Genomic DNA, 26,202 nt, shown 5'->3' with positions numbered 1-26,202 from the left:
CTGATGGTAGTTGTAGTGCATTCATTCACAGAACTCTGTAAATGAATCACGTGCCCATGTTGGCGGTTTTGGTGTTGAAGATCGCAGAGGTCTTCTAACACGTTTATATAGTGGACTGTTAGCACCAAGTCTAATTCCCAGAGAGGACCAGGGTACCTATTTTTGGTCAGGCCATCGCTGGAGATCTTCCATGGATGGCCCTACTAATACTAATACTACCATTGTTATGACTCTTAGGATCATTTGAACACACAAGCCTCCTTTAATATTTTAAAATAAGAAAACATTAGGAGGGATTTATTTATTTATTCATGAACATTAATAGGAAAAGAATATCATGCTGTATTAAATCATCAACACTCTACATAAGAAGTAAAACATTTATTGGGCTTAAATATATTACATATACACTAGAAATACAGTTAAGTTTTACATACCGCAGCAACTGTATTGTTTTGCAAAATCTATACAATAAAGTAGATATGACGGCTCTAATACAATGCATACAAAGTAGTCTTAAATTTACAATACCAGAAAAAAATGTGACTTTCTTATGAAATGTTTGGAATGTTTGCCAAAGTGAGGTAAAATTATTTTTTGTAATTAAAGTTAGACAGTTGTGCGAGGATATCTTTCAGACCAAGTCATATAGTTGATTTTGAAGTGACAAGAAAAGGTAAAACTCTATTGCTAATAACGGGTACCAAATCATAGCAGTGAGCCACAGTTCAAGTGGCTGGCAAATTAATTACCTATTACCTGTGTCTGAAAGCAGTTCTGGGTGTTATAGCAAAAATATTAGTGGGAAAAGGTATAAACAACAGAGAACAGGCCAGTGCTTGCCTCTGTATTTCAGAAAACATGAGGTGACAATCACCCATGTTGGGCTTTTATTAAGTGTGTCCCATACTACAGAGTATTCTAACTTACTGTAGGTAATGTTATGCTGAACAGAATTACTCAAAATTAGCACAAGAAATAATTCTTAACATTATGACAGATGCCATATCATAAGCCAAAAGTATCATGGCATTCCACTTGTGGCATGGCTTTTTCCATGCAACTATGATAAAAACTGATTTGTGAAAAAGTATAAAAATATAATTTGTTACTTTCATTATTTTAAGTGGACACAGATATTATATAAAATAATATTTCATTGCATAACAAAAAAAAATCTCCTAGTAACAAAAAGGAGACATTTTCTAAAACTGGCCAATTTGGTTAAATTTTGAAAATTGTATATATATATATATATATATATATATATATATATATATATATATATATATATATATATATATATATATATATCATGATCATATAGTGGCTTTTTAAAAAGGTGGAATAATGTAACCACAATTGTTTCTTAACTGGGCATTTGTAATGATCATATAGTAAAAGTTATGTTACATTCAAAGCAGCACTACTACATAATATATTTAGAAAATAATATAAGTATTTAAAGTACCTAATGTATTACACCCTCCCCATATATTTATTATGTACTGGTATTTTATATTAAAAAAAATAAGGTGCAATTATGGCTTGTTATTAACAATTTTGTTCTGAAATGAAATGTTCTAGCTGTACCCCAATGGCTATCAAATTTATCATATTTATCAGACAAGGTTGATGCTGGTAAAGTGGTATGTATATTGCCTTCAAATAAAAATTGGCATATGTTTTTAAAAAATATTTAACTTTCATTTAGTGTTATAAATGTCCATCTTGCTTTGCCTCTTTTCTAAGCAGTAAACAAGTAATAATGCTGCTTTGAATAAGACTAAGAAGTTGACTTAAAATATTTTTCCAGAAAACCAAATAATACAGTATTGTTTGTTTTCTAATATGACTAAAAATATTGATTTATTTGATTTTTTCATTGAGGGTAGCAGCACTACTTAGGAATCATCTGTAAAATTACATTATTTTTAGTTTTACTTAAATCTAAGGGACAGAGCTTCCTTTTTTCATTTTTTTACTAACATACAAAACTATCTTTTTATTAACAATGGTGAAGATTATACTCACAAAATACAGAAAAAAAATGCATAAAAATACATTTAAATAAAAAATAAAAAATTAAAAAATGTAATTTGCCTTAACATTGGCAGTAATATTAGTTTGCAGAGCTATGTTAATGTAGTGTTTACATTTATATTACAGCATATTTCTAACATTTGCTACATCAGTATAGGCACACAGCATGATTAGTGGATCATAACACTTTCCTCAATAGAGATGATTAGAACATTTGGTTACATGTAAACGTTTCAATCACGGATGTTTTTGGCTTTTTAAGCGCTGATTTGATTTTTTTTTTCTTTAGACATAACAAAAAAAAAAAAAGTCTAAGACACAGATAACACTTAAAATGCTGCTGGGTAAAAAATTATCTAACTTACAAAACTGAAAATTTAACATGCTACAAATATTAGTACATTTTTAATTTTTACAATAAATAAAGATTGCACTGTAGTTGGCATTTCAAAGTACATAACGTAATATATTGTAGAAATAAACCTACAACAAAAATATTGTTGGGTTCCCCATTGCTTTGGTTATGGGAGTTACAAGCGGATATACTATGTAGAGAAATATAACAAAATATCTCAATGAATGTCAAACATTAGATTCTATCACAATGCAAAGTAAAGCAGCAAAAATATACAAAATATAGATTTATATAAAAGCTGGGTATATGGTGTGTGTCTGTTGCACCCTTTTAGAAATGAGTTGCACCGTCAGCTGAAATGTTTCCCTGAGGCACTTTTTCACTTAAATGTAAAATAATAATGTAACTGATTAGGTTATGGTTGGAAGAAAAGTGTGCATACTAGGCATTAAACATATGTTTAACAAGATAAAGTAAACATTTATTTGTACACTTAAGAAAAACAGGATGCTGGGAATGAAAATAAGTGCCAAATGTATGTATTGGTTATTATGAATGCTAATTTTCTATATTATGAATTAGCTGGGCTCTAAAATTAGGTTAATTAATAAGGCACATCGATACTGAAAAAATGGCTCCATAAAATATTTTTATAATTCATACTGTATACAGTATTATTTAGAGTGAACAGAAAACAGGAATGATAGTTACTGGATGAATTTAATATTGGTGCTGCCACCGGATGTAAAGGTCCAAACCAATGGATCTTAGAAATAATTAGGTCAATAGGTAACTGCAGCAGCTGCTGCCTTTTTTCTCTGGGAGCCAAAGAAGGCCAAGAGGCTACATGAGTAGTTGGTGCTGCAGCAAGTCTAATGTGGAGGACCCAACTATTAGGCACTGCACACCAACTGATGGGGTTTTCCATGCTTTAGATTAAACCAGAATACCTCTTGAAGAATAAAAAAAAAAAATGTATGTAATTTAGCTTACACAGACCATCAGCATACATTTCTACAGCTACATACCATGGAATATTTAACTATTGCACAATTCCCTTTGGCATTGAGTTGCTACATTAGTAAGAACAGGCCTATTTTTGAGGCGCAAAGTATGTGCTGAATACTTTGTAGTTTGGATATAAATGCCTTATACATAAAAAAAAAAATAAAAATAAAAATATCCTTTGAAGCCCATGTCACGGGCTATATAATTAAAGGGCTACAGACAGGGACAATTGAGCCAAAACTATGAAACTAATTGTCTCTATGTTACCTACCAATTAACCTGCATAAACTACAACACATATATGCTACAAATTAAGGGGGAATTTAATTAAGCCTCAAAGTGGTCTTCTACTAGAGATCCTTATGTGTTGCAATTCTGTCCCTATCTATTTCTAGCATTATCCATGTTGCTATACTGTAATCATTTTAAGGAATTAAGCAAAACTATGTGGAAAGCCCTGGCCTACAGTGGCAAGAGCTCTGGAATATAAGCTTGGCATAAGCAGAAGGTGCCTTGTGCAACAGTATGTTGCTAGCTAAATGCAAAGAAGGAATTTCTATTTTTAAATCTCTGATTATCGAGAAATTTGGATCTAATGGATCAAACTATTATATTTGGTGAGTATTCAAGAGATTAAATAAATTATATAATACTGACATATTCTAAATATGTTACTTCAAAGATGTGTGATATATTCTAGTTTCTGGTTATCTTTATAAAATAAGAGTGTTTATACATTGTATATATATGTATATACAACTGAATATATTGTTTGTGAAAGCAAGCTATTAGGTTTGATTGTTAAATTAGCAAAATTAGTAATTGTACGTTTTTATTTTTTAAGTGTGCAAGTGCCCATTTCTCCAAATGCCTGTTTAAGTAAACTAATACCTTAATTTAAAACAGACTTCAACTAAAACACACTTCAATGTTGTCAATACAAAATGGTAAAGCAATGTCATATATACCTTTGTCCAGGAATCTCCTTTCCAGTCCTGAACACCTGTAAATGTTGCAGCATGGGTTTGAGAAATTCCCTTCAGCAGAAACTATGTTTTTAATGATGTTGCACTGGTAGAAAAAAATAAATAAAAACTAGGGGGAAAGGTTTACAAGATTTCAAGCCAAAAACATATATCTAGGACCTAGCTCTAACTTGTTATGAGTTAGTCCTTTTACAGTACCTTGAAAAAGTATTCACACCCCTTTTCCACATTTTGTCATGTTACAACCAAAACCGTAAATGTATTTTATTGGGATTTTATGTGATAGACCAACACAAAGTGGCACATAATTGTGAAGTAGAAGTAAAATGATAAATGCTTTTCAACATCATATTTTACAAACAAATATGTGAAAAGTGTGGCATGCATTTGTATTCAGCCCCCTTTACTCTGATACCCCTAACTAAAATCTAGTGGAACCAATTGCCTTCAGAAATCACCTAATTAGTAAATGGAATCCACCTGTGTGTAATTGAATCTCAATATAAATACAGCTGTTCTGTGAAGCCCTCGAAGGTTTGCTAGAGAACCTTAGTGAACAAACAGCACCATGAAGACCAAGGAACACCCCAGACCAGTCAGGATATAGTTGTGGAAAAGTTTAAAGCAGGGTTAGGTTATGAAAAATATCCCAAGCTTTGAAGAACTCACCGAGCACTGTTCAATTCATCATCCGAAAATGGAAAGTGTATGGCACAACAGTAAACCTAGCAAGACATGTCCGTCCACTTAAACTGACAGGCTGGGCAAGGAGAGCAATAATGAGAGAAACAGCCAAGAGGCCCATAGTAACTCTGGAGGAGCTGCAGAGATCCACAGCTCAGGTGGGAGAATCTGTCCACAGGACAACTATTAGTCATGCACTCCACAAATCTGGCCTTTATGGAAGAGTGGCAAAGAAGAAAGCCATTGTTGAAAAAAAAGCAATAAGAAGTCCCATTTGCAGTTTGGAAGAAGCCATGTGCTGGACACAGCAAACAGGTGGAAGAAGGTGCTCTGGCCAGATGAGACCAAAATTGAACTTTTCCGCCTAACTGCAAAACGATATGTATGGCGGAAAACTAATACTGCACGTCACCCTGAACACTCCATCCCCACCGTGAAACATGTTGGTGGCAGCATCATGTTGTGGGGATGCTTTTCTTCAGCAGGAACAGGGAAGCAGGTCAGAGTCAATGAGAAGATGCATGGAGACACATACAGGGCAATCTTAGAAGAAAATCTGTTAGAATCTGCAAAAGACTTGAGATTGGGGTGGAGGTTCACCTTCCAGCAGGACAACGACCCTAAACATACAGCCAGAGCTACAATGGAATAGTTTAGATCAAAGCATATTCATGTTTCAGAATTGCCCAGTCAAAATCCAGACCTAAATCCAACTGAGATTCTGTGGCAAAACTTGAAAATTGCTGTTCACAGACGCTCTCCATCAAATCTGACAGAGCTTGAGCTATTTTGCAAAGAATGGGCAAAAATGTCACCCTCTAGATGTGCAAAGCTGGTGGAGACATCCCCAAAAAGACTTGCAGCTGTAATTGCAGAGAAAGGTGGCTCTACAAAGTATTGACTCTAAATACAAATGCACGCCACACTTTTCACATATTTATTTGTAAAAAAATTGAAAACCATTTACCATTTTCCTTCCACGTCACAATTGGTCTATCACATAAGATGGTCTATCACATAAAATCCCAATAAATACATTTACGCTTTTGGATGTAACATGACAAAATGTGGAAAATTTCAAGGGGTATGAATACTTTTTCTAGACACTATATAGGGGCTGATTTAATGAAGAACGGTTACTTTTAAAGTATAGCTCCACCTAAAGATGATTTGTTCAATTTAAAGAACTTCACTTAAATGCTCATGACATTTGGATAAAAATTTAAAAAAAAAAAGTAAAAAAAATCAATCTCAACAGAATCAGATATACTGTTGTGTGGTTGATACATAATACATTATTTTACAATAGTTTTGCCGTTTTTGGTCATTTTTGAAGGACAACACTTGAAAGCTAAAACCTAATTTGCAGAAAATTATCTCCAAGAAAATGATACTATACTGTAATATATCTATTTAGCAGAAACAAATTTCAGCTATTTCCTGGGTTTGCATTTCAAAAAGGTGCATCAAAACACTGAGAATGTAGCTGAAACAGTAAAAACATGAATACAAAAATGTAGAACTCAAAATGATTGGTATTTCTTTAAAACAAATATCTGAATACATGTCTGAATTATAATGCGTAGCATTAGTCAAGTTTACACCTCAGATTTGTCTTTATTGTCTACTTCATAAAGAAGTACTGAAGTATAAAGGCAAACAAAACTGACAAGGTGGCAAAGCCTAGAACAAAGAGGATTGCAAACTGTTCATCAGTAGGCATCATGCTCTTGAATTTTGCATGTTCAAGGTGCGTTATGTCCTCTGGTAGCATGAGATCACTCCGTCTCATAATGAAAGATGCAGATGGACTATAAGATCCACAGAGTTCCTGGGTGGTATCTGCACATCGACGACATACACAAACCCGAAATCTGTAATCCATATTTATTTGAAGGCCTGAGATTTGAAATGATGTATCTTCTCCTTTATATACCTAGAAATAACAAAAAAATATTTAGATTTGATTATGACCAATTATGATTATGACTGAATATGTCTTGACAGCACACAAATACTACATTTGGAAATCTGTTTGACAGTAGCCATTTCAAATTACCATGAAATTTAAACTTGCAATAAGAGACTCCAAATGATTATCACTGGGATCAGGGCAATTTTGTTTACAAGTCTCACACTTTCTGATTATAGTCATGGTGCAGAACAATATTTGTAAGAGGCAGAAACACTCATTCACTGCCTGTGCCCAAGAACTGATGTTACTTATCAGGCCCTGTGCTGCAACTGAAGTAGCAGCAGCCAAGTGACCATGCTAGAAGTTTGTTATTGCTAGTTGAAAGCTGTAACAAATGAATGAGGGTGACCAGGAATTTGCCTTAACCTCTTTCCACTGGCCACGTGCATATATGCGGCCTCTTGCAGGTGGGCTTTAACACAGAGAGGCAACATATATGCGGCCTAAATGTAAACATTCTGTGCTGAGAACCAATGCCCTGTGCGCTTCCAGCACAGATGCCAGCGGGGATCAGAAAGCTCTCAATGCATACTTGCGATCGGGAGCTTTCTGATCACGTGACTGCTGTGACAGCTAATCACAGTGGTCACTCTGCCTCCTGGCATCTAGATGCTCTTAAAGGGCCAGGATGCAGTGATGGGAAGGGGTTAAAATCTGCCAAAAATGTAATTCATTTTTGGATTTAGTCAATCAATTTACACAATCAACAATTATTTCTATATATGCATATAATATGTGTATACATATTCTTTTAACCATGTACTGTATAGTAAAACCATTAAAATGTTTTGTATACAAAAAGTTAAATCCTAATTTTCATTTTATGACTAATTTTAAAAGATATGGATGTTCGGCAGGGGACCATGAGTTGCACATGGTTTTATATTGCCACCTAAAACGGGTTAATGGCAGTTTCACTTCAAAACAATGTAATATAATGCAACGACATAGAAATGCATAGGCTGCAATTCACTTTACAGTGATATTAACTAGGGTCACAGCAGTCTACAAAGATTCAACCTAGATATTTTCAGATATCCCAGCTTTTCTGGAATTTCATAAAAGTTGCAACATGGCCGGTCCTAGTCTATTTAAGAATATACAGAATGCACAGTTTACTGTTAGACCAGTAAACATGCCCACACATGAAATGGGTTATACAAATGTTTTGTACCCCCTCAAGTTAAACAAGTTCATACATCTATTTAGAGCTAATGCTATAAGTCAGAGTGGGAAATGCAGCACAATGATCAGTGATTACTCATGATTAGATTTGTGCTTGGTATGACATTTCTGCTTTTCTTAACACATTTTCTTTTACCAATGAAAACAGTCACTTGGTATATAAAAGAAAATATATAAAGCTCAGGATGAATGTCCACTTTTCACACATTTTGTAATATAATCAAATGTAAATTACATATCTGAAATGCTTGCCTCCTCGTATTTTCTTGTAATTTCTACAATTCCATGTCATGCTGAAGATACGCTTCATGTGATAGGAGACACTGAAATTACCCAGCAATTTACCTACTCTGCAGCTCAATTGATCATAATTCACATATTTTGCTTCAATCATTTTATTTTTATTACTCCTAATTTTGCAGCACACATGATGGTTGGTAATCCCTTACGCAAAATGTCATCACTTTTTATGTTTTCTTTACATGTATTTACTGTGTAGGTGATTGTCTTTGTTTAAAAAAAATAGTTTTGTTTTATTGCACATTTTTGTGTTTTTATAGTTTTGTGAAACTTCTGGTCAGTAATGGGCACAGAATATAAACAGTTCAGACTAATTTGGCTTCCTAAATAGCTTTTACATTTTTAGGGCTTATATTGATATTTAATTTTATAGGCTAACATATGAGCAAAAATACAAACAAAAACAAACATTTTTGCTTTTTTGTTTTAAATTTCATGAAACACTTAAAATCAGAATATAAACTAGAGATCATAAAAAGGCTAAAGTTAAATCATTCAATTTATATCAGTTTGGTCTCAATTCAAGACACTGCTAATGAATCAAATATTATAATGGTAAATTTACTGAAAATTGCAGATTAAAATAAGTGAATCAAGGGATATGAGTAACTGATGTAAAAAGCAAATCTTGACTTTTCCCTTAAACTAGAACTTGAACCCAACCCTTTACACATCTCTCCATGGGGCAATAGGGACACCCATCATATTACATGGCCAACAGGGAGGCTTGCAAGATGGTACCAAATCTGACCTTTACAGAAAAGGCAAGAATTGTGGTTTGTGAAATGTTTTTACTAGGAAGATGCCATGAAACCTTGGACTGAGTTCATCTATCTAAACTGGAATAGAGAGGGGTTTCTTTTTCCATACGATGGTTCTAAGGAGCTCATATTAAAATGACAAACTTTAAACTCTTGGACTCCTTTTATTTGGTCTATAGAGGGTGAAAGGTGAAATTGTATCTCTCTTCCATATGTTGCTACTAGGGTACTGGCTGGGACTTTTCTCCCTATTTGGTTATAATGTGGGTTCATTTAGACATTTTGGAAGTAAATCTTTCAGTTATGTGAAAATGCATTAAATAATAAACTACCATATATCGCAACAACAGTTTTATTTGGTTATCAAATGGATTCCTTATTGAAAACACCAGAATAGAATAGCTGTGCTGATGGGTAATGTTGGAGCCCTCATTCCCAAACTAAAGAAAGATACTGAATTTGGAAAGCTTTGTACTCTAAATGAGAATCTTCTTTGAAACAGGGATTCATGATTATGCAACTCACATATACCTCTAAATCTACCTTTAGAATATAAGTGCATGCATCATTCAATCTGGCCAATTGCTTTGTCCTCTTAGAATGCCCATCTAGGAGATGTCTGCTGGATTTAGAAAGGTCAGGCAGGCTTTGGTCAACAGTGTACAATAATTAAGCTGGCTTACATTTTTTAAACTAATACAGGAAACCAATGTTTACAGATATTTGTTATATTGAATATGTGATATTTTGTCTTGTCTTTTTATATAAAAATATACGTTTTAGAAAATCATATAATGTACACTAAGAATGCTCACCACAATGATGTATGGAACTGCAAAACACAATAAAATGCCCTACTGGTTAAGCAAACCAACGAACACAATATGGCCAGTTTGGGTGGAAACCTGTCAATATCTATTTGGATGGTGGATGAAAGAACATTAACAATGGAGCAGAATTCCACTGATTACACTGAGGCAGTTATGCCTCTTTTGATAAAATGGCACCAATAATGAGGTTTTTAAGGGTGAGGGTAATGCAATTATTATTATTTTTTGCATTTATAGTTTATAGAAACAGCAGGGGAGTTTATAGAAACAGCAAAAAACAAAAAACTAAGACACATAAGAAAGGTAGACACTGCCAAGGGTTCATTAAACAAATAAGGTTTCAGTCTATTTTTGAAAATTGACATTTAAGGCCAGTACTAGCATTGAATATGTCAATTCTCTTTCTTAAAGCAGAGTTACAATCATTTTTGTGTTTGTGAAAAGTCAGCAGCTACAAAAAGTAACACACACTCACCTTTTCCACAGTCCATCGATGAGGCCGCCTGAACCCTCGCTTCTCTCCCTCGCCTCTCCACAGCACCGGCATTGCAAGTGTGGGCACTGCGCATGCATGAGTCGTGTGGCACCTCCCCATTGGTTGGGCAAGCTTCTGGGACCTGTGACGTGTCCCAGAAGATTGCAAGGAGGGAGGGGGAGAGGAGAACTTCTGCTCAAGCCACCTAGGCTGCCCGAGCAGAAGTGGGAGCAGGTACCTATCAAAACTAGGTACTTGCCACCCCCCCCCCAAAAAAAAATGACATGCCAAATGTGGCATACTTGGGGAGGAGTGCTTAAAGCAGAACTTCCACTTTTGGGTGGAGCTCCACTTTAAAGTAGAACTGTGACAGGTTATGGACATAGGGACTTCTGTAACTGAAGAAACTGTAGAGTAATTCATCCTGTGGGATCTCAACACTATACCCTCTCCTCACTGCCTGAGCACCTGCACTATATTTACATTGGAAAGTAGAAAGCTGGATGCTGCTGCTGAGATTGGGAGCAGAGCTGAGCCATTAAAAATTAGCATTTATTCTGAAATTTGGGGATGAATGATTTCACATTACCTTCAGTTACAGAAATCAGTTAGGGCTTTTTTGAAGCTAATATACTGCTTGTTGGGGGCGTGTCCAAGATGGCGACGGGAGAGGACGCTCTGTAACTGAGCTCCTGGAGTCCAGCCAATATATCTTGTTTTTCTCCAGTGCCTAGGCTGTAACTGGGCTGTGGATTGGTCCGGAGTGCACAGCGGAGGCCCTTGGACATGCCAAGCGGTAAATCCCGCCATTTCAAGTAATCAGCGGCTTCCCTGGATAGAGCAATAACCAGAGGACAGGCCGCCATCACCGCACACATGGCATCTCAGACGGTGGCCTCGGATTCCCCCCTGCCGCTGCGGCAGACCTTGCAGCCGCCATGCAGACCATCACCAAGCAGCCAAGCAGCTCTTATGGACAAAATAGACCACCTGCAGACTTCAACTGCCGAGATCTGGACTCCTTCCGTGACCGGGTGGCGGAGGTGGAGCAGTGGGTCTCTGCAACGGAGGATACAGTTAGGGAGCACACTGGGGACCTGCATACTCAAACTAAAAACCCTTGGAAAGTCGCGCTGAAGATGCAGAGAACAGCAATAGGCACAATAATCTGCAGATCATCGGTCTCCCGGAGGGAGCAGAAGGTACTGACCCAACTGCATTTACAGAGCACCTCCTCACAGTGCTGTTGCCTAGGGCTCACTTCTTTCCTTTCTTTACTGTGGAGAGGGCCCATCGCATGCCTGCCACAAGAGGCCCTCAGGGCTCCCCACCCTGCATGTTTAAATTCAAACTGCTGCACTTCAAAGATCGAGACGTGGAGCTGAGGGAAGCCAGGGCCCTACAGGAGTTAAAGTATGAAAATGCTAAACTTATGATTTTCCCTGACTACTCCGTGGAGACCCAGTGCCAGCGCAAGTCGTTGATTCGGTGAGGGCCAAATTGCAGGCAAAAGGGCCTCAAATACAGCATGCTATTTCCAGCTAGATTGCGGGTCGAATATGTGGAGATGGTCTGATGCTTTACCTCCCCGTAGGGAGCCCCTCTCCTTTTCCTCCCTTTGGTGGCTTTTCTCCTTGAGCTTTTAGGATGGTCTGGCCGCCTGTCTAAGCTGCTGATCTACCTGCAGGGACTGCTGTTTTCTGCTGTTATCCATCACTAGGATTTCATCCTGAAGGTACTTTGCAGAGCGCCCCGAGAGTGCTGTATTGAATGTTCCCCCTGACAATACTGCACAGTTCGCATCCTCCTCCCTCGGATCTCTGATATATATGCAACCGGTTCTATTGTCTGGTGTTTGAGGAGGGGGATGCTTTGCCAGGGAATGTGAACACTGCCACACATAACATATTGCACTGTCCTGCTCTATTCTGTATGTTGTCATGGAGTCCCCCTGATATCCGGACTCCTATATCCGGTCTATGTACTGTACTCCAGAGGACCGGGCTTCGGTGCCCTCTTGCACATTGTGAACCCACATGGGCATACTGCCCTTTTCTATACATGCTAGAACGTGTCAGTATGCCTTCTGCAATATATGTCTATTGTTCTGTCTGAGGAAACTTATAGCCCTGCTATTGTATGGTGGAGTGGTGGGCGGCCAACTTGTGGCATCTGTGGCCCAGGTTCGCTCCGTAATTCCTCCTCGTATAGGTCTGTTTATAACACCCTATGTCTATCTGTAAAATAGTGTCCTGGAACACCAGGGGCCTAAATTCAAAAATAAAAAGATCACTGGTGTTTCAGTTTCTGCAGCGACAGTCTCCCCTTATCCGTATACTCCAGGAGACTCACCTGACTGAGGGAAGACTTCTGAGTCTTAGGAGACCCTGGGTTGGTTATTCATATCAATCCACATATTCTTACCTTTCGCGAGGAGTTATCATATTAATGCACAAATCTTTGCCCTTCTGTCTGCTGGCACTGGATGTAGATCCTGGGGGGTCACTTTGTTATCATTCATGCTAATATAATGACTCTGGAAATTGTTATTGTGGGATTGTATGTACCCCCTCCTGCCTCGGTTGTCTTCCTGTACCAGCTAATATCCAGGCTCTTGCAGTATGCCACTGATAATATCTTAATATTTGGGGACTTTAATATGGTTCCGGATCCTGGGATGGACAGATTATCCCAGACATGCGGCTCTGCTACTGAATTGATGGCCTGGGTAGAAGTCTTTAATTTCATGGATGTCTGGCGGTGGAGCCATCCCAAGCTGAGGGCATATACCTGCCACTCTGCAACCTACAGAACATTCTCCAGAATTGATTTGGTGTACTCTGGGGGGTCTGTCCTCTCCAGGATACGGGATGTTACTATTATGTCTAGGGGTATATCTGACCATGCACCTATCTCCCTACAGCTGGGGTTGTCATGCTTGCCAGCAGAGGGCCTGTGGCGTCTCTCTAGATTCTGGTTATCTGACTGAAGGGTGGACATGCCATGCAAGGCAGATATGATCACATTCTGGAACTCGCAGGATCGCTCTATCCCTATTCCTGTCACTTGGGATGCATTTATGGTCTGTATGAGGGGCAGTTTTCAGGAACATATTGGGAGGGTCCAAAGGGGGGCTCGCAAAAAACTACAGGAAGCTGAAGCTAAAGCTATGGGCTTGGAGGCTGTGTATGTTAGGGATCATGATCCCCAAGTCTATTCCTCCCTCCGAGCAGCCCTGAGGGATGTGTCCCTTATTCGTATCTCCACTACTAAAATCTATCTGCTATACCAGAGTCAGAGGATTTTTGAGCAAGGGGAGAGTAGTGGTCGTCTGTTGGCCTGGCTGTTAAGGGAGCACTCCTCTCCGGTGTCTATTCCCCGTATTCAGTCTTTCACGGAGGACATCCTAACAGATCCAACGCAGATTAACGCCCGGTTTGCCTTATATTATCAGGAACTGTATAGTTCCAGGGGTATAAAGAAGGAGAAATGCACAAGTATTTAGGCCAGGTAGATCTACCATGTCTTACAGACTCCTCTAGGGAGAGGCTAGACAGCCCCCTGACCCTAAAAGAGATACAAATGGCGGTCAAGTCTTTGCAGTGTGGGAAGATGCGGGGCCCGAAAGGGTACCCGGCGAAATTTTTGAAACAGTATGCTGATGATCTCCTGCCTACATACCGATAGGTGCTTACAAAAGCCTTCAAGTGAGGCAAGCTGCCCCTGTCTATGTCTGAAGCAGTGGTAGTGGTTCTCCCTAAATCTGACAAGGACCCTGAGATGTGCTCATCCTACCAGCCAATTTCTCTCTTGAATGTTAATCTAAAAATACTTGCTAAAGTATTGACCGGCAGACTGAATTCTGTAATCACGGCTTTAATCCACCCAGACCAGTCTGGGTTTATGCCTGCCCATGATGTGGAGACCCAGAGGCTTCCTTTATACATATGGTATGGTCCTGCCCCATTCTGCAGAGCTTTTGGGAACAGGTTTGGGGGGTTGTTAACCACGTTGCGGGCACAACACTCCCACTAACTCCTGAGGTCATGTTGAATGTGATCACCGACCCCACGGTGAGAAAATATGCCAAGTTGTTCATAATATATTCCACGTATTATGCTCGCAGAGAAATTTTACTGAAGTGGAAGGCTGAAGTGCCACCCACCATCACCACCTGGCGGAATACCCTGAATAATGTCTTACCTTTATATAAAATAACGTATATCAACAGGAACTGTCCGAGTAAGTTTCACAAAATATGGTCCTCCTGGATAGATTCCTGGGGCTCTTGACAGTTGGAGACTTCTCCTCCCAGCCCTTAGGTTTATCTACAATACTGGGACAAGTGGACCTTAGCCTGGCTGTCATCACCCCCCCTGGTCTCTCCCTCCCCCTCTATATATCCTCCCTGCCCCCCATGTCCTCTCCGCTCTACTCTGTCCCCCTTCTACTTTCTCCCCCTATGTCCCTTCAGCTGTGTCTTTCCCTCCCCCCCCCCCCCGTGGAGATCCTCCAGTGTCTATCCAAGACTCACTGGTTCGGGTGAGAGTATTCAGTATTCTCCTAGTAAATATCTGATAACCTATTCTTCTATTGAATACGGTTGTCTGGCATGCCTCTATACAGACATATGTAAACAAAGAATATTTTTGTACCATCCTTTATTTTTTACCCTGCAATATTTTGTGTTACTGACATGTGAAAAATTGTTTGTCAATAAAGTTCTTACTTTGTAAAAAAAAAAAAAATTATATATATAATATATAATATATTACATATATATATATATATATATATATATATATATATATATATATATATATATATATATATATATATATATATATATATATACATATACTGCTTGTTAATACATACATATTTTAATGGCCATAATCTGCCCACAGTTCTCTCTTATATAAGATAGAGGCTGTGATTAAGAACATAGGTAACAGGTGTTAAAATCACACTTCCAAAATATATTCATCTTTATAAAAATAAGTATGGAGGTCACTTTGATTACAATAGCAATTGGAGTGTCATACCATACTGAGTGGATGTCCCAGATTTCTTTTTCTTATAAATACAGTGGATGACTAACAAACCATCTGTATTAGCGCCAGAGATTAAGCTAGCAGACACAAATAAGCTCACAGAAAAATTGTTTTTGCATCAATTTTTAATGACACACATAATTTAATACCATGAATATGATTTTATTATGAAGAAAAAGTGTCATGTCCACTGGTTTCAGTTAAAGAACACTATAATAATGTTATCTATCAGCAGATAAAGCTCAAGGTATTTTATCATGAAAATAAAAAGTATACTACAATTCTTTAGGGATTTATGTCTGATTGTGTTACTAGGAACTATACAGTCTAATGTATGAATTTAAAACTGCATAGTCTGACTTATGGGCCCTTTTACAAGCAAAATGATGCACAATGCAATTATCATCCCTCCAAGAGTCTTGGAAATTACTTTTGTGGCTAATTAGTAATGATTGGTAATTGACGTGTTGTTATTATTTTGTTGGAGTAAAACCAGTTGTGTAAATAAATGGAAATGGGTAGGAACTGAGCTGCAGTAATAAACAGCAGTAAGAACCATTCTAGTCCTGTTTTATTTTCTTAAAGTTGACCACACATGTTACAACTGCATTGTATAATCTCTTAGATTTACCAACAACTATTAAGTGTGAGGGTTTACCTAAACATATTTCATTTACATCTAATCAAGTAGGACTTTGCATTTTTTCAATATGATCAGCTTGAAATTGTAAGATAATTGAGCAACATAACATTGTGAGCCAGTTGTCTAGCAGAGCACTTGTATCTGTTGGTGTAATTTTTTTCTTCTTACCTGTTTATATTCTGACTCCCGACCAACTTGCACTTGTAAGATATATGCAATAGGGTCTCCTCTCATAGGTGAAACAGTCTCCCATGTAATTTCACATGTGTTTCCTTCCAACTGTATCACCCTGGGAGCTGGAAAATCATTGTTTTTAACAAGGGAAAAGCATCATTAATATATTATAAAATAAGTTAGCAGAGAAAAAATAAAGTAACCATGCCTGAACATTCAATATATTCTATATATGAAAGTTATATCTTGTAGGCATCTTAAAGTTACAGGCTTCTCTAGCCTTAGCTATACTAAACAGATCATGAACTTTGATAACCTTTGACAAGCGTCAGTTTTAGGAGCTAGTGTATTTTTTATTACTGCTTTTTTATTTATTCCTCCTATACATGTAGACCAAATATAAAAAACATAAACCCTATTCCACTGCACCATAAAAAAGTTAGAGAGGACTGGCATTTATTTCATTAGACAATTCAGTTTTATTTCATAGATATCTGCAGCTAGATGATAAGATATTAAAGTGGATGTAAACCCGAAAACATTTTTTATTTAAGGCTTGCACCTTGTACAGTATAGGATTTCATGTCATCTGTGCCCAGTCTTGCCACAAAGAGTTAATCCAGCTCTGAGCAGTCCTCTTATCTTTTTTCAGTGAGATAAAAACTGACAGACAGAGAAATAGGAGTCTGTTTCTCCCCCTTGCTGTGAGTGACAGGTGATTTACATATCTCAAGCACAAGCCTGAGAGAGACATTCTGTGTACTTCAGATCCCCTCCTCCTTTCCTATCCAGCTCTACCAGGATTGGCTGCTCCACACCCCAGCATGATTGGGCATGCTGAAGCCATGTGATGACTTTTCTGGGTTTTGACTGGATGTTAGTGATCATAGCAAAAGTTCAGTGTAAGAAATAGACAGGAAAAATGCATATTGACAAGGAGAGTGTAGAGGCGGGCAGGGAGTCTACTGACATTACAGACCCACCCACAGAATCTGCAGTTTTTTGGGTCTCATAACAGACAGAGGGGACACATTTGTCAAGTAAGGATACATGCAGGAGGCATGTATATCCTTATAGATAACCACTATGACAGTAGTTTAGAAAGGATGAGAGTGGGTTTACATCCACTTTAAACAGAGAGCTTTAGCATAATAAAAAGTCTATGAGGCTTTCATTACACAGACTAATTCCATTCATAAAATAGCAGGGACTGGAAGCAGAGAGCATATGGATCAGTAGCACTGAGCTAACAGTACCACTGCAATCCAATGACAGTTTTAGCAGAGCTGGATCTTGGATAGGACGCAGGTAAAAGTAAAAATAATACACTTATCTTCCACTGTCCCTTCCACAGATAAATCCTGAAGGTCTCCCTTTGCATACTTAAAAAAGAAATTATTCCTAACAGGTATTCTCTTGGCAAGTGAATTTAATGTTTGTGATAATGTTTGTGATAATAACCCCAGAGCACTTAACTTAAAGTGCATTTGTTTTGGATCATGCAGACATGGGTTAGAGCCTTAGTCAGGTTTTTACAGGTTTTTCTGTCCCCCCAAAAAATACTGACCCTGACCTTGACCCAAACACTAAGGCCCCTTTCACACTGGGGCGGTTTGCAGGCGTTATTGCGCTAAAAATAGCGCCTGCAAACCGCCCCTAAACAGCCTCCGCTGTTTGTTCAGTGTGAAAGCCCGAGGGCTTTCACACTGAAGCGGTGCGCTGGCAGGAGAAGAAAAAATCACCTGTCAGCCGCATCTTTGGAGCGGTGAAGGAGCGGTGTATTCACCGCTTCTAAACCGCTCCTGCCCATTGAAATCAATGGGACAGCGCGGCTATACCGCGGTAATACCGCGGCTATAGCCGCGCTATACGAGGGGTTTTAGCCTTTTAGAGGGTTAAAACCGCACCGCTAGCGGCCGAATACCGCGGTAAAACAGCGCTAAAAATAGCGCTGTTTTACCGCCGACGCCCCCTACCGCCCCAGTGTGAAAGGGGCCTAACCCTGGCACTGGCCTAGACTAACCCTTGATCTAGGTGTTTTTTTTGGTGCTCAACTGGATTTAAATCCTTTGTGTCTAATGAAGAATTTATTTAAGTCAACATTTTAGTTCATTGAGTTCAGCTTTGTGATATCATCGATTCCGAACTTGAAAAGCATTGCTGAAGATTATTAATGTTATGAGACTATACATTTATTTCACTCCATTGTGCTTCATAATAAGCTGTCATGAACACAAATCCAGCCAAACCAATGACATGGGAGGTCTTGCTTTTTGGAATTACAAGAACATTGTTTACACAGCATCATTATCAAAAGTCAATAGCATAGTCTTTTTCCTTTATGTAGGTCTTATCTTAGGCTCTGCACCGTAGATTTTTGGCAACCCTGTGTGATTATGTAATAGCAGCAATTTATCCTATTACTAGTACACATTTACTATTTCATACTCTATGTGGGTGGACATTGGGGATGGGGGGGTAACAGGTTTTGCATGTGAGAGTGACTGGAGAAGCAAAAAAAGGGATATGCAAAAAAAGGTCTTTGTTATTGAAAATGCATGTGTCCAAATGAACAATAATAGTTACGGATATAAAACTAGGTGAAATGACCATGCTGTTAAGATAGCAGTATGATCATCTAATATGTCTATCTAATAATTGAAGCAGATGGATTCGATGATAGTAGTTTATATATAAATATATGAGATGCGTAACAATACAATTTTTAGTCATGTATGTGTATACCCTTAGAGCGAGCTACCTTGTACACTCTCATCATGGACATTCTTAAATCAAACTCAGACAAACAGATAAAGAGTTGAAGTACATAGACATAAGCTCTTTTACAAAGTAAAGGCTTTGCAATTGTGATTTCTGCACTCTGTCGCATAGTAGTGGTAAGTAAAGCAATACAGTTTGGTAACTGAACTGCTCTCAGTCTGTAATTGGACAAGGAAATAGCAGTAGCACACTGATAAAATCATCATTCCGATCTCTCCTCCTGTGAACATGTTCCAACTGTTGACTAAAAGCAATGTACTGAAACAGAGCCCTGACTGGCTCAGCATGTTGTCCCTTCCTGCAGTATGAGTGCTGCTGGGCACAGGATTACATGGCTATTACAGGTGATTATTAGCACAGGCTCAATTGTTTATGACAATTATACGGAAAGATACATTTAAATATTTTTTATTTAAATGTGCTTTTTTATCTGCCTAATGTTCTGCTTTAGTTTTATATACAGTATATACAGTGGGGAAATAATTATTTGATCCCCTGCATATTTTGTAAGTTTGCCCACTTACAAAGAAATGAAGGGTCTATCATTTTTATCATAGGTGTATTTTAAATGATAGAGACAGAATATCAACCAAAAATGCAGAAGAACACATTATACAAATGTTATAAATTGAGTTGCAGTTCAGTGAGTAAAATAAGTATTTGATCCCCTACCAACCAACAAATCTGGCTCCCACAGACTGGCTACAGTATGTGCTCACAGATTAGTCCTGTCAATTTAAGAGGGTGCTCCTAACAACAACTCGTATAAAAGACACCTGTAAACAGAATCTCTTTCTGCCATTCAAACCTCATCATCATGGGCAAGACCAAAGAGCTGTCAAAGGATGTTAGGGAAAAGATTGTAGACCAGCATAGGCTGGAATGGGCTGCAAGATCATCAGCAAGAAGTTTGGTGAGAAGGAGACAACTGTTCTAGCAATGATATAATTATTATTAATATTATACAGGATTTATATAATGCTGACAGTTTACGCAGCGCTTTACAACTTGAGGGTAGACAGTACAAATACAATACACTTTAATACAGTAGGAATCAGAGGGCCCTGCTCAATCATGAGAAATGTGAGGGATCAGCCCAGAGCTACATGGGAGGAGCTTGTGAACGATCTCAAGGCAGTTGGGACCACAGTCACCAAACAAACCATTGATAACACAATGGATTTAAATCCTGCAGCGCCCGCAAGGTCCCCCTCCTCAAGAAGGCACATGTACAGGCCCATCTGAAGTTTGTCAATGAACATGTAAATAACTCAGAGAAGGACTGGGAGAAAATGCTGTGGCCAGATGAGACCAAACTTTTGTTCTTTGGTATTACCTTGACTCGCCGTGTTTGGAGAAAGAAAAATGCTGACTATGACCCTAACAACACCATTCCTACAGTCAAGCACAGAGAGGTGGAAACATTATGCTTTGGGGCTGTTGCTCTGCTAAAGGTAGACTTTGCTGCATTGAGGGGCCAATGGACGGTGCCATGTATTGTAAAATCTTGTATGAGAACCTTCTTCCCTCAGTCAGAACACCATGGGTCATGGATGGGTCTTACAGCATGACAACGACCCAAAACATACCGGCAAGGCAACAAAGGAGTGGCTCAAGAAGATGCACATTAAGGTCATTGAGTGGCCTAGCCAGTCTCCAGACATAAATCCCATAGAAAATTTATGGCGAGAGCTGAAACTTCGAGTTGCCAAGTGACAGGTAAGGCTAGGGGAGGGTTAGCGGTCCCACATTCCAAAATGTTTTTCCTGACATCTCAACTCCAACAGTTTGCTGCTGGGGACTTGGGGAAAATTCAGACCCTATAGCTCAACTGCTCCCTTATCCAACGCCACCTTGACAGCCAACTCCCATTTAGTGATGGATCTCCTGGGTTTTCCCCCTTCCTCTCCAATGGCGGGTTTGCTTAGGAGGCTCTGGCGGGCAGTCAGGGAGGCACTGTCTATCACAGGTCCTATGGAGTTTACTACTTTGTGGAAAAATCCTAACTATCCTGAATTGTGTAAATTGCAGGGATTCTCCTCATGGAGACAGCATGGGATCTGGTTCTTTCGCCAACTGTATAATTGTAGTACTCTGAAGGCATTTGATCAGCTGTGAGCGGAGTTCCCCCTATAACAAACACATTTATCAATGTCTTCAACTCCGACATGCAATACAGACGCAGACACAAATGCTCTCCTTAGCTATATCTAGTTCCTCGCTACTGCGAGAACTTCTGCAAGCTACCACTCGTAGGGGTCTGATATTAAAGGCCTACTTTTGTTGTCTTCTATTCAAGATCACACACTGTTAAAAAGTAGAGCTCGTTGGCAGTGGCATATCATCCATGTGCGCAAGGTGTTCACTGCACATGGGCCTCCGAGGGGGGCCCCCCCCTGCACACATGGATGATACGTTTCGAGGATAATCGTGTATCAGTGGGGGCCCATCTTTTCATCAAGGGGGTGTTGCATTGAGGGGAGGTTGCACCACCACTGAAAGGAGAAGTGACAGCTGAATCACTGCTCCTGTGGCTGGGCGGACACCTCTGGAGAAGGGGATGCCCATGCAGTAACTGCTCAGACAAGTAAAGAAATAGTGTCAGCAAAGGAAGACTTCCTCTGCTGGGATCTGCAATAGATGATGTCATCAGTCAGAGCCTGGCAGAGGAGTGAGCAGAGGAAGTTTTCTTTTGCTTTTGGAAGATCTCTGAGCTATGACTGCATTGGCATCCCCGGCATCCCTCTAGATGAGAGAAATCAGCCCAGAAGAAAAGTGAGAGAGGGGATGATTCTTCTACGCAGAATGCCAGATGGACACCACTCTGCACACACTACCCACCGCTATACACTCCGCACTCCTCTCCTGCACATACTACCCACTGCCATACATTCCACACCCCTCTCCCTGCACATGCTACCCACCGCCATACATTCCACACCCCTCTCCTGCACATACTACCCACCACTATACATTCCACACACCTCTCCTACACTTACCACCTCCCACCATACACTCTGCACTCCTCTCGTGCACATACTACCCACCACCATACATTCCACACACCTCTCCCTGCACATGCTACCCACCGCCATACATTCCACACCCCTCTCCTACATGTACCACCCACTGCCATACACTCCGCACTCCTCTCCTGCACATACTACCCACCACTATACATTCAACACACCTCTCCTTCACGTACCACCTACCACCATACACTCCGCACTCCTCTCCTGCACATACTACCCACCACTATACATTCAACACACCTCTCCTTCACGTACCACCTACCACCATACACTCCGCACTCCTCTCCTGCACATACTACCCACCACTATACATTCAACACACCTCTCCTTCACGTACCACCTACCACCATACACTCCGCACTCCTCTCCTGCACATACTACCCACCACCATACATTCCACACACCTCTCCTACACGTACCACCTGCCACCATACAATCTGGACTCCTCTCCTGCACATACTACCCACTGCCATACACTCCACACCCCACTCCTTGCACATACTATCCACCGCTATACACTTCGCACTCCTCTCACTGCACATACTAGCCACCTCCATACACTCTGCACTTTTCTCCTGCACATCCCACCCACCACTATATACTCCATACCCCTTTCCCTGAACATACTACCCACCACCATACACTTTGCACTCTTCTCCCTGCACATACTACCCACCGCTGCTTAATACACACTCCTCTCCTGCACATACTACCCACTACCAAACACTCTGCACTCCTCTCCTGCACATACTACCCACCGCCGTACACCCCATACTCCTCTCCTGCACGTACTACCCACCACCATACACTCTGCACTCCTCTCCTGCACATACTACCCACCTCCATACACTCTGCACTCCTCTCCTGCACATACTACCCACCGCTGTACACCCCATACTCCTCTCCTGCACGTACTACCAGTCGACGTATACTCCACACTGAACATTCCCTATTTAGCATTACCACATTTTGCACTAAGTCATCTCAGACTCCTTAACCACACCCCCTTTTAAGCCACACCCAATACCTAACAATTTAAACCACGCCCACTTTTTGCCATGGCATGCTGCCGCATTTCTTAGTTTGCCAGTGCCTGGGGCCCACTCTTCATCTTGCACATGGGCCCACTCATTTCATGATATGCTCCTGTTTGTTGGGTCACTGACATCTGAGCCATAGATGGGGATCAATGGGATATGTTCCTAGAGGCACTTCCTGCTGTGTCATTGTCAGCTGCACATAAACTCTTACAATTATTTATCTTACACAGAGCCTATCACACCCCCGATAGGCTAAATGATTGGGGCAGAAGGGATTCTCCCTTCTGTCCAAAATGCTTTATGGTCAAGGGGAACTTTATACACATGATATGGCGCTGTCCGAAACTTGCCCAATACTGGGATAGTGCAGGTTATGTCTGATCAAGCCCAAATACCTATACCTCTTGATCTGCTGGTGTACTTGCTGGGCGCAATTGATGTTGAAATGTATCTATATTATGGTGTCCAGGTTATTGTACCTAGCTAGAAAGCCGATTGCCTGATTTAGGTTGGCTCCCACTGTGCCTTCTAGGGCGCAGTGGATCGCCTACGTTAATTACCTTCTACTTAGAGCGCAGTTGGCTTATCGCCTTTGAAAAGAGGTTAAAAAATTTAACCTCATTTTGTTTTCCTGGTTCCTATTTAACCTCATTTGGCAAAGTTGGCTTGATAACCCAAGTCTCGCCCCACCACAATTAGTGATGGATAGGTTATTACAATTATAAGACCACCTAGAGTTATCATGGTTATGGCATGAGTTTGGGAATTTCTCCTCTGTACATCCGAGAGTAGACAAAGGAGACTTCTGAGTGATTGTCCCTCAATAAACTTGGGCTGTTTTGTTTTATTTTGTTTTGCTTTTATTTTACTGTTTTTGTTTTTTCATAAAATTTAGGATATGCTTTACATATGATGTGATGCTCTGTACCTGGTTATATATCTCATGTTCAATGCAAGTGTGGATGTTTGTTATCTATACCTTTCAACTCTACAATGTACAAGCACTTTTTTTTCCCTTGTCAATAAAAAAAAAGTTTGAATTAAAAAAATATATATACCTATGATAAAAATTTTAGACCCTTCATTTCTTTGTAAGTGGGTAAACTTACAGAATCTGCAGGGGATCAAATAATTATTTTCCCCACTATATATACATTATATTGACAAAAGTATTGGGATGCCTGCCTTTGCACGCACATGAACTTTAATAGCATCCCAGTCTTAGTCTGTAGGGTTCAATATTGAGTTGGTCCATCCTTTGCAGCTATAACAGTTTGAACTCTGGGAAGGCTGTCCACAAGGTGTAGGAGTGTTTCTATGGGAATATTTGACTATTTTTCCAAAAGCGCATTTGTGAGATCAGGCACAGATGTGGATGAGAAGGCCTGGCTCGCAGTCTCTGCTCTAATTCAAACCAAAGGTGTTCTATTATGTTGAGGTCAGGACTCTGTGCAGGCCAGTCAAGTTCCTTCACCCCAAACTTGCTCGTCCATGTTTTTATGAACCTTGCTTTGTGCACTGGTGCGTAAGTCATGTTGAAACAGGAAGGGGCCATCCCCAAACTGTTCCCACAAAGTTGGGAGCATGAAATTGTCCAAAATGTCTTGGTATGCTGATGGTATGCCTTAAGAGTTCCCTTCACTGGAACTAAAGGTCAAAGCCCAAGCCCTGAAAAACAACCCCACACCATAATCTCCCTTCCACCAAATGATTTGGATCAGTGCACAAATCAAGGTCCATAAAGACATAGATGAGCGAGTTCGGGGTGGAGGAACTTGCCTGCACAGAGTCCTGACCTCAACCCGATAGAACACCTTTGGGATGAAACATAAGGGGAAGCTTGACCCTACAGATATTAGGCGCTTGGAGGGTTTACGAGCGGAACTCTCACAGTGCCTAGAACAAAAAGTTAAAAATAAAATTAGGTTCTTTGCAAATAGGGCATATGAACAGGGGAACAAGTGCGGGCGGTTATTAGCTAAACAACTGAAAAAGCAACAGGAATCCAGACACGTCCTTAGTTTATTAGTTAGAGGTAAGAAGGTAGTGGGAACGAAAGCTATAGCCGCAGAATTTGGTAAATTTTATGAGGCATTATACAACATTCCCGAAGTAGATAATGAGAGTCTTGACAGAAAAGAGATACAGGACTACATTAATGAAGTATCAATGCCTAGGCTAAAACAACTATAGAGGAATTGGAGCGCCCAATCACGGTAGAGGAGTTGGGAAAGGTAATAGCAACATTGCCATTAGGGAAAAGCCCAGGGCCAGATGGGCTGACGAATATATATTATAAAAAATTCCTTCCAGTACTAATAGAACCACTGTGCAAATACTTCAATTCAATTAATGCATCCAACCCACTACCACCAGAAGCCCTTTTGGCGCACATAACGGTATTGCCGAAAGGAGGAAAAGATCCCCAGAGCTGTGCAAACTACAGGCCTATTTCTCTTCTTAATTCGGACACTAAATTGCTAGCAAAGATCTTGGCCCTGAGGCTCCAGGGGCACATTGGGGCGATGGTACATCTGGACCAGACAGGGTTTATGGAAGGGCGCGAGGCAAGAGACATTACTATTCGGGCGCTTCATGTCCTCCACTGGATGCAGTCAGGCCCAGATAAAGCCCCAAGGATCATACTGTCAATGGATGCCGAAAAGACGTTTGACAGGGTGAATTGGGGCTTTATGAGAGAAGTATTGAAGGGGATAGGCCTGGGGGAGCGGATGATGGGATGGATAATGTCGATGTATGCGGGCCCAAGAGCAAGAATTGAGGTAAATGGAACATTGTCAGAATGCTTTAGTATTCGAAATGGTACGAGGCAAGGATGTCCATTATCACCCTTAATATTTGCAATAACATTAGAG

The 26,202-nt window shown here is 39.9% G+C and overlaps 1 protein-coding gene across 2 annotated transcripts in view; it reads right to left on the bottom strand.

Annotated features, from left to right (window-relative positions):
- Positions 1 to 366: 366 nt before the first annotated feature.
- FNDC3B (fibronectin type III domain containing 3B) overlaps positions 367 to 26,202 on the bottom strand; it is a 471,921-nt gene continuing 446,085 nt past the window's right edge. For both annotated transcript variants that reach the window (XM_073626229.1, XM_073626230.1), the window contains 2 exons: positions 16,468 to 16,595; positions 367 to 7,012 (listed from right to left, as the gene is read on the bottom strand). In XM_073626229.1, the coding sequence (XP_073482330.1) occupies positions 6,701 to 7,012; positions 16,468 to 16,595 (440 nt within the window). In that variant the 3' untranslated portion in view covers positions 367 to 6,700. The remainder of the gene's footprint in view (positions 7,013 to 16,467; positions 16,596 to 26,202) is intronic.

The sequence above is a fragment of the Aquarana catesbeiana genome, linkage group LG04, assembly GCF_042186555.1.
Source record: "Aquarana catesbeiana isolate 2022-GZ linkage group LG04, ASM4218655v1, whole genome shotgun sequence".
NCBI classification, from domain to species: Eukaryota; Metazoa; Chordata; class Amphibia; order Anura; family Ranidae; genus Aquarana; species Aquarana catesbeiana.
This window is presented reverse-complemented; position numbering and strand designations above follow the sequence as displayed.